Source organism: Chrysoperla carnea, chromosome 1 (genome assembly GCF_905475395.1).
Source record: "Chrysoperla carnea chromosome 1, inChrCarn1.1, whole genome shotgun sequence".
Classification (NCBI taxonomy): Eukaryota; Metazoa; Arthropoda; class Insecta; order Neuroptera; family Chrysopidae; genus Chrysoperla; species Chrysoperla carnea.
Genome location: NC_058337.1, coordinates 57,541,994 through 57,554,723, shown reverse-complemented (window position 1 = coordinate 57,554,723; position 12,730 = coordinate 57,541,994). Strand labels below are relative to the sequence as shown.

General features: G+C 29.6%; 1 protein-coding gene across 1 annotated transcript in view; it reads left to right on the top strand.

Moving 5' to 3' along the window:
• Positions 1-12,067, top strand: part of LOC123305999 (pyrokinin-1 receptor-like) — a 125,953-nt gene extending 113,886 nt beyond the window's left edge. Inside the window, exons 3-5 of the mRNA XM_044887863.1 lie at positions 9,208-9,591; positions 10,536-10,986; positions 12,060-12,067. Of these exons, the coding sequence (XP_044743798.1) occupies positions 9,208-9,591; positions 10,536-10,986; positions 12,060-12,067 (843 nt within the window). The remainder of the gene's footprint in view (positions 1-9,207; positions 9,592-10,535; positions 10,987-12,059) is intronic.
• Positions 12,068-12,730: the final 663 nt, after the last annotated feature.

Below are 12,730 nucleotides of genomic sequence, written 5' to 3'. Positions count from 1 at the left end.
ATTAACAAACTGTACTGGATATGATCTTTGGAAGGCAAATTATAAAATTTTCTGATTCAGTAAATTATTGTATTCATTTATATTATATCTTTATTTAAACTAATTTTATTCTTTTTTATTAAACGATAAAATTCAAATTTTTAAGTAAAAACGTCTGCTAATACTTTGCATATTATATCCATTTTAGTAAGGATGCACAAGCGCCAGGGCAACATTGAATAAAAGGATTGATTCTTTTTTTATATGAAGTTGGACTTAATCTTAATCAATTCTGATAATTTTAGGAGGGGTTGCGCAATAATTAAAATAAATAAATGACTTCAAAAGTAGGCATACTTAACATTGATCTTATGGGAAAGCGACAGATGGATGATATAATTTCATAGATTTCTCCAAGACTAGTCGGTGGAAATTAAAAGAAAGTATTTAAATTAAAGTTAAAACCTTAATAAATTATTGAAAACAAAACAAAAAACCCGTTGTGTCCGATTAATTAAGAATGTGTGAGCACGATAGTGGGGACACAAATTAAAAAATGTATATATTTTCAATTTTGATGGTGAATTATGTTATAAGTAACTTGACAGTATCATACGAAAAGTAAGAATAAAATTTTCGACATCTGGATATTGAAAATGGAGATCCAAGGCAGATTTTCGAAATTGATCGAAAAATTCTCATTTTTCGGCTACATTTATGAAGTTATAACAAAATTCATAATCAAAGAATCATTATCTTCAAAAGAAAATAAAGTACAAATAATTTCAACCACAAGTCTAAACTTGTCTTTGCGCTCGTACTACCTTAATGTTATAAATCTACCTTAATAATCTAAATAATAAGGGTAATGCATTCATTCAAATATATATGTCTTCGTCCTTAAAACTTTATTATGCGGCAAATCAACTGCAAATCCAATGCAATCAATTAGAACTTAAATTTAAAGTAGGATCATTTGCACGTATACACGCATTTTCCAATGGTTTTGTAACATTTGTATAGATACTTTCAAAATATATAGACATAATTAAAATAATTTTGATGCTCAGGTTGAAAACAAAGGGTTAGATACCATTAATAAGAAAGTTTAATACAAAATAACTTTACTGTTAGTAGTAATGATAAAATACCTACAAACACGAACTTTAAAATTATCAAATGAAATTGATGTATTGTTTTCTCAAATAAATTATTAATATTGAATTTCAATTTATTATTAATTTGCGTATTTTTTTTCAAAGCAAAACTTCTTATTCATGAGAGAACTTTTAAGGCGAGACCATTCTATATTAAAAAACTTGTATGTTATTCTCATAGACTTTTAATTTTATAATTTGATCATTATAATATTATAAATTAAAATGATAAAATTGAGTAATATGAATTTATATATGCATGCTCGATCGATCACTAAATAATTCGACAGAGAAAATTCTTAATTTTTGTATCATAATGAAATAATTAAATACTTAAAAAATATTTATAACAAGTGGAAACGTTTTAAAACGCACTTATTGGCTTAAAAACTTATTGGCTTAAACAAAAGTTTCCTTTCCTTTAAATAATAAGTTTCCCTTATAAAGAAAAGCTTGAGAAAATCAATAATTAATTTCGCCGAAAACAGTAAAAAGAATCATTTGCAATTTTAACAGAAGACGCATTAAGTACCTACTCATTAATTGAAACACAAAATTTCTAATTTTTGGTAATGCTTTCAGTTTGGTCTCGAGACTATTTAAGGTAGTACCAGCATGAAATCACTTTTCGACAGATTTGGCCGAATTTTTTTTCTCGGGTTTATAATAGCTTTATTTATGAATTCCTAAAATTTCATAATTTTTGACCGTTTAGATCGCGAGATATTTAAAGACAAAGTTCGCGATTTTGAGGGTCATGTCCCATTTAAAGCATGTAAAATGTCCGGTCTCTCCAACTATTTTTTATGATATTATTATATATTGAAGAAAAAGTAGAAAAAAATGTTTATACAATAAAATTTTAAAAAAAAAATTTAGAAATTAATTTTCACTTTCGAGATATTAATTTTGACGTAAATTGATCGAAATTGGGACGTTGGCATAATTATTTCCCATTTTAAACGGTCAAAATTTCTGAAACTTTGGGAATTAATAGTAAGCATTATTAAATTCTTAAATTTAATTTTTCGTTAAATTCTGTCAAAAAAAAAATTGTACCATTGCTTTAACATAGAAACTGCAAATACCATGCTGGAAATACCTTAATGGCCTTTACAACGTATTTTTTTATAACTTGATACAAGCCAGTATCTGGGAAAATTATTTTAACTAAAAAAATATTTCATACAAAAGTTGTTGGGTTTAAAAGGATAAACAGAGCCAATAAAGCCATCAGATGGAGGAATACCTAAAGCTCAGATGTATCAGTGGCGTACACTACATATAGACAGAAAGTATATGTGTGCACTCATAGTCATACGTGTGTGTTCGTATAAATACAATAAAATGCATTACACGAAAACGGATAGAAAGACAGTGTCTTTTACAACACGAAAAACTACGACATTTACCGAAGTAGCTTCGTTTCTTATTCATTTAAAGACACCTACACTACAAGTTTGGTTGATCAGTTGTTTTTTTTTTTAATTTAATATATTTTACAACAATCTGTTGCCGTGCTAGAACAATAAATATTATGTGTGTCTATGCATGTCATGGCATGCTCGGTATGTGACTGTATGTCACATCCTATTTTATATTATGCGGATCTAAGTAAATCCTGTGGTGTTTTCAGAACCTTCGCCAGGGGCTTGGGGTGGTTTTTAATGCGTTTTTTGTAGGTTTTTGTATTCTTTTGTAGGAGTTGATCTCCATAATTTATAACGATTAGTAGCAATATTATTTTCGTCTCATTGCTTTTATACTGAGTCGAGTAGGATATTGAATGTTTTGGTTTCTTTGTGGTTTTATTATCAGGTGTTTAAGATTTTTAACGTTGCTAATAGAGAAAAATGGATAATATGCACTGTCAAACTTCAAATTCAAATGGTGTGTGTATACAAAAAAAAAAATTGCGTTTTCAAAACTATCTCTCGATGACAAAAAACTGATCGTGAACGATCGTTGTACACCGAATTTGCAATGAATACAAACTAAAGGTAAGGTCAATCGTAAATTCAACACAAAACGATCTGATTCATATTATTGGCTGAGAAGTTGCAAACACAGAAATCAGTTATTTCGTTTCCCTTGTCTACTGTTTGCCAACAATAAAACCATCTGGAACGATACCGGTAAAAACAATGTTCATAATTTTTCTACGGCTGTAAAAATACACCATCAATCTGAAAATCACATAGAACCTCCCCTTAAATATCTCACCTTTGAAAAAAGTCCGTATACTCACATCACCATCTTTTCACTGCTATTATTTAATTCTAATCTTTAAAGATCAGCCAATCTACGATGAACCAAAACCAGCATGCAGTATTTTTGATTATATAGTAGCTTTTAAAAATTTCTGCCTACCCTGCCTAAAAAGTCCGTGCACGCCACTGAATTGTATATACATCTGAGCTTACAGCTTCAGTTATTTTGAGAAAATATCTCAGGCATCAATGTTAGATAATATGAAGTAATATACAACAGATCGAAAACTATAGATTTAGCTTTCAGGTGAATGATTGTTTAACGTCTGGTCATTTCTTCCATATTTAACTAACCCAAGTCTATTCATTATTAGCAAATAGTTCCTACAAATTTATGCTTTAACTAACGGAGTAATGGCATTTTGGTAGGTATCATTGCTATCTCTCTATAACTTTGTTTAGTACCCAAATATCTCTATAAATAGTAATTTAAGGTATTACCAGCATAAAATTCAAATAATAATAATAATAATAATAATTTTTTGTAGTTTGTAGAAAATCTGAAAGTAGAAAATCGTTAAAAACTAGTCATTTTGATATGTAATTTATCGAATAAGAAGGTAATCTTTTTCAAAAATTCCAAACTTTTTGGAATCTGTGGAAGTATTCTATAGTCCGCTAAATTCTATAATTCGACACCGCCTTGTAAAACGTATGCTGGATTACCGTGGGTACACTGTACCTCTTTTTTTTATAATCTCAAATTATTTCACCAGAATTAAATTTAAATGAAAGAAAAAATTGAAAGAAAACCTAAATATATGATGAATACATATCACATTTTCAAAAGAAAACATATTCTATCACACAATATTGCGTAGTTTTTATTAAAAGAAAATATCTATTTACATGCTATTGTAAAATATTTCAGAGACCTGGTTATGCTAGAAATTTTTTGCTTTTCAAAATACTTACTATGGAATTTGAAATAATTTGGCATACTGTTCGAAACTCGTTTTACCGAGAAAAATACTTAAAAAACTTACACAGCTAATGAAAAGCTCATTCTGCTTCATAACTAGTAAGGGATAGAAGAACACTTTAAATTGGAAAGACTGGATTTACCCCGGCTACTGTCTGTAATCAAATATTGCAAGTCTAATTTGACTTACTTCCTGGTTTTCAAATGTGCTCAAAAGGAAAGCATGCCCAAATTTTCTCATCTTTTCCCCCATATTTGATATGCATACGTTTAAATTATAAATATATAAAAAAATTGATATGCAACTTTAAATTAAAAGCTTAAATAAATAATAGTTTTTAAGGAACAAGCTTTTATTGTACTTATACAGAGAAAATTGTTTTTCTTATCAGTCGAGTCAATCATCAATATCGAAGCCAATCAATATCGAAAGATATCGATCCTAGGAAAAAACTTGATAAGAAACCAAAATTATAGGAAATTTAATTTCAAATTACTTTGTTAATAACTATTTTTCATGTAAAATTGAAAATAAACGAGTTATTTATTCAATAAACAAAATATCAACCCCTCTTTTCGGGTCTAAATCGAAAAATATCGATTTTGGGCAAATTGACAAAATTATTGGAAATTTAATTCCAAACAACTTTGGTTATGATCATTTTTCGTGTAGAGTTGGAAATAAACGAGTTATTCGATAAACAAAAATTCACCCTGAAATTCAAGATGGTGGTTGACGCAATAGGGTTAGAATCTCGAAATCCGAAATGTAGACTGCCAGGGGCCTCTCCCCACAACGATTTCTGTTTAAGGGTCGCTTTAGAAATCATTTTACCCCCGACTAACAAAGAAGGCTGTTTTAAGTTTAACGTCTCATTGAATCTGTATATCTGTGTGTTTTTCTGTAGAAACGTAGCTCCTAAACGGATAAACGGATTTTTATGTCTTATTTTTTGTTTGAAAAGTAATTTTAAGAAGTATTCTTGGTGGCTATATTTCAAGCAAATCTGCTCATCCATTTGAAAATCATCACATCTTTCCTATCGGGTCCGGTTGCTATCGGGTCCGGTTCCTCAATCTCGAACCTTAAGCATGTCTGTAACACTCTCGATCGAATTACCTTTCAAACAAACAAAAACTCGATCCATTTAGAAGTGACGATGCCACAAACGAATCGTTCAGACCCGATTTTTTTCACCGAGCTCACATACGAATGAACCGATTTTTGTTTAAGGTAATTTAATTGAAAGTGTTTTAGGTATGTTTCAAGGTTGAGTCTAGGGTGCTTTTATCCTAATAACAATTAGAATAAAAGTGTTGATGGTTTCTTTACATACCAACAACACACATCCACTTCCGTGATATCAAAACAAATAACAATTTTAACGTGTAAATAATTTTGGAAATTATTTTTACCTTCACGTCAAAACAAACCTTGTGACAAAATGGCGAATTTGTATTTCCTTCAGTAAATAAAATTTCTTTTATAGATAAGGTTGTTTCTAAGTGTTTTTTTTTTACATTTTATTATAAAAAATGTAATGGATTGTTCGATACTAGGTTTTTTTTTTTTTTTTTTGAATAGTAGGTACAATTATTTATTATTGTTTTTTTTTTTTTTATAAAAAATTGGACAAATATATCTTAAGTACTTAAAAAAAATGTAACGTGAGTGAATCAAACACATATTGAAAATGTTTAGAACTATCAAGAGTATAAGGGAAGATATAGTACCTAGAATCAAGATTAAAATCTATAGGTGTTTTTAAAGCCATATTTTAACATATTACAATGGAGTATTAAACAACGATCGATAAAAACGTGTCAACCTGGTACATGAAGTGGCTTCCATGGTACAATATCATACAGTCAACGTAATATGTAACATACCCGATTGTTCCTAGCGCTACCACCAATTTTGTCTGATGATTTTCAACATGTGATCGTGACTTATAACTCTTAAAAACACCATTGTATAGGCTATAGGAAGGATATGCATTAATTATTTTATGATTTAAATATTCTAAAAAGAAATTGTATGCTTTAATGAAAGATATTTTTAGAAAAAAAAAAAAACTTCAATAGGGTATTCTAATATTTTTGAAAAAGTACCTCAAAATGTTGATTTTGCTAATAAAAAGCCACCAAAAATTTATTTCGGAAAAATACACACACTTTCTTGCCAAAAACTTAAATTAAATTTTTAACCTTTTTGAACTGTTAAACAATTTGATGACGTAATATCGGTATCATTACACGAAATAACACAAATAAGTTTGACAGATATATTCATAGACATCTGATTATAATAAATATAAATACTTTTTATCTATGGATATATTATAGCCAGCTGTCTACATTGAACTAACTGATGGTCTATGGCTCATACCAGTATGACATCACAGCAGGGCTTGCCCGCGTTTTAGGTCACGTGATAAACAGTTTAAAAATTACCATTTTTAATTTTAATATTTTAAAAGAAAAATGTGCTATTATGACTCGAAATCAGAATATTTAAGTATATTTTTACATAAATTTTAACTTTTTCAAATTTCATAATTTATTTTTGACTAACGATAATACCCTATTAAGGTCCATTATTCGGTAACAATTATCCGGCCAAATTGAATAACAAAATATGAGTGAAGGTAAAAAATTCACACTTGGCTGTTTGGATTATTCAAAACACCATCATAATTGAAATGATCATGATCAAAGGTGCTAATCAGGTTTTTCGTGATTATCAGCAAAATGGTAAGTTTTATTATAAAATTAGCTCAGACGAAAATTGTCTGAGATATAACGATTCAAAAAGTTGGAAGAGTTCATCAATGAAGCTGTAATACAAGTAAAAATTTCTATCGGAACTTACATGGACAATTATACAATTTTAACTTATATATATATATCCGTTGAGTGCTCATGGTAGAGACCATCAAATCTTCGCCAGCGCTTCCAATGCCCAGTTAAAATTATTGAAATACAGCAATTAATTAAACTTATTGCATTAGAAATTGTGAAAATTAAATACGAAATTAAATAAATAAAATTTTTTATTTGTAAATTCACATAATTACTTTGATTATTTGAATTAGTTAGAAAATATTGTTAAATTATCAATGTAAGCCATGTTTCCATCCATAAAATCATATGACGATTACAATTCTTCAAACTTTTTGAATCGTTATATCTCAGAAACGGCGGCTCTTAGGAAAAAAGTATTAAAACATTTTTTATATTTCATTATCTGATCTACAACTTTCGTCTGAACTAATTTTATGATAAAACTTACCGTTTCAATGAAAATAATGAAAAACCTGTTTTTGTGACCTTCTTTTTGTAGCCGCGTAAATTTTTTCCACATCTCGGATCGATGAGGACTTTTTAGATTTCATTTATGATGATGTTTTGATAAATTCAAAACACCCAATTTCAGCCGGGTGCGAATTTTTGTACCTTTGGGTGTTTAAATTGACTGGCCAATAGAAAAAATGAATTAGTAAAAAACGATTCGAATTATTAGTTATTATAAACGCGATACATATATACAACAAAAATTTGGATACCTTACAGTTTAGCTAAAGTTTGGCGTCCTACACGTAATAGATATATATATTGTAGTTTTTTTTTTTTCTAAATATAAATTCTTTCATTAGATCACATACAATAGATGTATAAAGAAAACATTAAATCGTATGACTTTGTTTTTGTCTTTATTCTGGGGTAGAAATAAGACCTTATCAATATCCCTCCTTTAACCTTGTGTATAAAACTTATATGACAACATGGTATAACAACTTATTCACCAATAACCAATGTTTTCGTTCAGTATGATTTAGAACAATATTTTTTGCAAAAATATTTCAATTTTAGTTTATTCGAAAAAAAAACCACATTGACAACTATTCTTCATCGTAATTGAATTATAATAAAACTTCATTTAAAATAAAAATTATGTCCATCGAATAGAAATATCTACCGAGAAAATACCCTCATTTCAATACAAATGCTGTCCAGAATATTGTAATATCCGCCGAGAAACTACAGAATGATTCAAGGTACATTGTATGCAAGGTACCTACTACATCATACTCTTATTTTCTTTATAAGAGCCAAACATATATATCTTTTGCTTCTAGACAAACCATTCGAATTCCTTAGTTCATGGGATAGGAAATGTAACTTCAAAATAAAAAACACATTGTTCAACTTTGTAACTTTTATTTATTGATACAGTTTAGATTTGTATCTGTTCATTGAATACTTTGATTCTTTAAAATTATTTGATTTAGTTGGTTGATAATATTAATCTCTTCCTTGGCTTACTTTTAGAATTGAAACATTTTCTAGTCGAAAATTTAATCTGTTTACGATTTATATTAATGATAAAAATTCAAAATAGTAAGTTGATAAATGGTTTATAGATTAGTCATTTACCTAATTCGTTTGAAAATGTTGTTGAGTGTTCGAAAAGCTATTAACTGAAGATACACTAATTATTAGAACCTTATTTCAATTTTGGTTTCTTTGCGATTAATATAAATGACATTTTACTATCAAAAAAAAAATCATATTTCTCGTAGTAAACGTGAATGAGAATTGTCGATAAACAATGTGTTAGATGTCTTGAGATTATGGAATATATCAGTAAAAATCCGTCTCGGATGTACCAGTGTACCAGCATATTCATTTGATAACATTTTATAAGACTTTTTTTCTCAGTTTGTTAACAAGCCATCTTAAAAATGTTTTATATACACTTGTAAATTTTCCCAGAGACATACCTAGATTGATTTGCAAAATAAATATAAAACTAGTTTAAATTTGAAAATTTACTAGTAGGACAGAAGTAATCTAAATTGTAGGCATTCTTTTACAGGATACGTTCTCGAGATGGTGCTGTTATTGTTTGCCACGGGAAACACGCAGGCGAATGATGCTTGGCCGATCATACTCCGCATTATCCCAACAGCGGATGGCAGCAGCGGGCCTTGCTATCAACGAAAACGCGAGTATTGGCCAAAGCAGCTGCGTCATCAATCAAACTCCAGGTGGAGATGCGGGAGAATACAAGCGAAATAGCCGTTCCTTTAACAATGGACGTAGTACAGGGCAGGGAGGATCTGGACGAGGGTTTAGACGAATCACTGTGTCTGGACGAAACAGTGACAGCAACAATATTATTCAATCCGACCACAGTACAGATTGTTCAGGAAACAGTACATGTACCTTGCCCCGATGTAACAGTTACAGCAATCAACAGGTAAGTTAAATTATAGTTTCATAGCAAAGAATATATGGATTATGCGACCCATTGAAACGATAAGAATTAAGTTCAATGAAATATTTTACACTCAAAAGTTCCTTCCAATTTCTGGATACGATATAGGTACTTTGAACGAGGTACTGGTTCTTTAATTATGTTTGCAATTGTCTAAAATTTTCGATTAACATTAGTCAAATTGTAATTTTTATGAAAAGTAAATACGGAAACTTTACGAAGATATTTATGTTCGAAGTTCTTAATTCAAGTTTTTTTTTAATATTAGTTGGTAATATCTTATATATTTAAACGAGCAATTCTTGTATATATATATATATATATATCAACGATCTTGGAAATGGCTCCAACGATTTTCATGAAAATGAGTATGTAGGGGTTTTTTGGGGCGATAAGTCGATCTAGCTAGGTTTCATTTATCAGAAATGTCGTTTTATCCGTCTTTTCATGAAAAATTCATCAGACATCTATTGGTGTATAACGTAGTTAATGAAATACAATGCAAATTATAACATAACAAAAAGGAGGCGTTTGAGTAGTCTAAAGTGAAAAATATGACTCTTGCTGACATCTATTGGCGAATAACCGAGCGAAGCTCGGTCATCCAGATATTTATATTAATTGGTAATTAGATATTATTTTGTCTGTTATCATTGACACAATATTTAGTGGAGACAAACATTCCACTGAATGAATAGTCATAATAAACGATGATTGCGATATGAAAATTTTTCTAATCTTACAGTAAAAGTGGTTATAATCTATAGGTTGATTTTATCTACATTATGTCGGAATTGCGAGTATATTATCGTCAAAAAACAATTTCAAATTATTCTCACTTAAATACGCTTCAAATGAACGTTTTAAAAAATTTTCCGATTTAAATTCTGAAAATATTTTGACACAGATTGTTTTCTCATTTTTAGCCATGTTTGTTGAGTACACATCCAAGTGGTCGCCCGTCTACAACAAGTCTCAGCGAATCAACTCAATTAACAATTTTATCACGTGATTCCAGCAAAAAAGAGTCCATACATTTAAAAAGCTCTAGCAAAAAAAACAAAAATACAAAACGTGATGATATTTTTGGTAGCAATATTGTAACACCTCCAAGTAGTCGAACACGAAAATTATGGCGTGTATTTCGTTCGATTGCTCGACGGCATATCGATGATGATCGAACATACTATTCACCACCTGCATCACACCCAACATTACCCACTACAAATGGAGCAATTTCTTCTTCACAAGAGTTGAAATCTCAAGAGAGTGTATCAAGTCTGACGCCATGTAATATTAGTAATAGTAGTTTACGAGATGTGGAACGTGGCGCTTTAGAAGATGAATTAACGATTTATATGCAAGAGTTACAACGCCGTGAACAAGAAAATTTTTATTTACATCGTTAAAAAGGTTTTTTGTACATAAAAAATTTTCCTTTTATTATTTTGGAGCTTACAGTATGGAACAAAAGTCATTTTTTTGAATGGCTATGAGCCCCTAAATGAAATTATAAAATGTAATAATTTAAAACTCGTAAACCACAAAAAATTCGAATCGAATGAGAATCATAATTTAATAGTGGCACTAGATTCATTGATAAATTTAGTAATCAGGCCTTTAGTTGAATAAGAGGCCAATTGAGATCGAGTAAACTCCAAAAACGAAATACCAAACCAAAGAGACGTTATTATTTATACTCATAAAAATAGGTTAAATCTTTCAGGAGGCCATCAAATAACCACTAACAGGTAAGTAATTAAATTATTATCCCCGTTTACTTACCCATCAAAATTCCGTATGACTCAGAATAAATAAATTTTGGCTGTAAGCATTTGGTATAGGTACTTAAATGTGATGCTTAATATAGACAAGAGACGGTTGAAAGATTGGTTCAATGTGTTTTATTCGGAGTGAAAATTAACAAGCTGGGAGAGATACGCCAGTTAAAAAACCAGCATTCTTAAACTTTAAAAGAGTTAGTTTAATTAAGAGTAGGAGATAGATAAAATGTACTAGAGTCAAATGTTCAATGGATTTTTCTGTAGTTTCTCGCAGGATATTGATATCTATTGGTGAAGTTTTTAATATGCGAAGTGATGCAAAAATACCAGAGAGAATCGTTTAGAGTTTTCAATCTTGTAACGCTTACATGTTGAAGAGAGCAAGTCAGATACAATCAGGGGAGTTGATTTTAGGTTAATCGGATATCATGTTCCTTTTAGCTATACATTTAGCTATATTCAAAGAGTGCTTTGTAAAATATTTTGCTTATATTCAAAGAGTGCTTTGTAAAATTTCAATCAGTATAAAATCTTTTGAACCAATCAACAAAAAATGATAAGTATGTTATACAGCGTGGTTCCAAATTCACCATGTTAAGTATTTGTTTGTTAACTTCCTGTGAGTGTTTCATTATAAATTTTAAATTCAATAATTTTAAAAATCAGGTTTTTAATACAAATTAGAGTTGAAAAAAGAGTTTTAGCTTAGTGGGGGACAGTTTAATTCCTAGTTTGTAACGCTTAGAAAAATTGATGTTACAAATAAAATTGTATTATGGTTGTTCATCAAATTAGTTCATTTTTATTTGTCCATCTGTCATCACAATAACTCAAAGCGAAAACAGATATGAAATTTTTATAGCGTACTTAGAACGTAAAAGGTGTGCACGCAAGCACTGATATCGAACACTGTCCATATAAATTTCGAATTTTGCCCCAATTTCCTAAATCAGTTTTTTGTATTTTATAAATACGTATTTTGACTACCAAGTAGTCATCATCAGTAAGAATAAGCTAGTCGTGATTAATTTTATTATAAATGTTACTCTTTGCTAACTTGGTGGCGGACTGCTTTGCCAAGTACAACTGTGCAGTCCGCAACCAAGTTAGCAAAGAGTAACATTCATAATAAGAGTAATCACGATTAGCTAATTCATACTGATGTTGACTACTTGGTAGTCGAAATACGTATTTATAAAATAAAAAAAAACTGATCTAGGAAGTTGGGGCAAAATTCGAAATTTATTTCGAAATATCCTACAGTTCTCATTTATTATCATCGATAATATATATACTGTTCATATAGTTATAGGGTATTGCAAATTCAGTCCATTGTT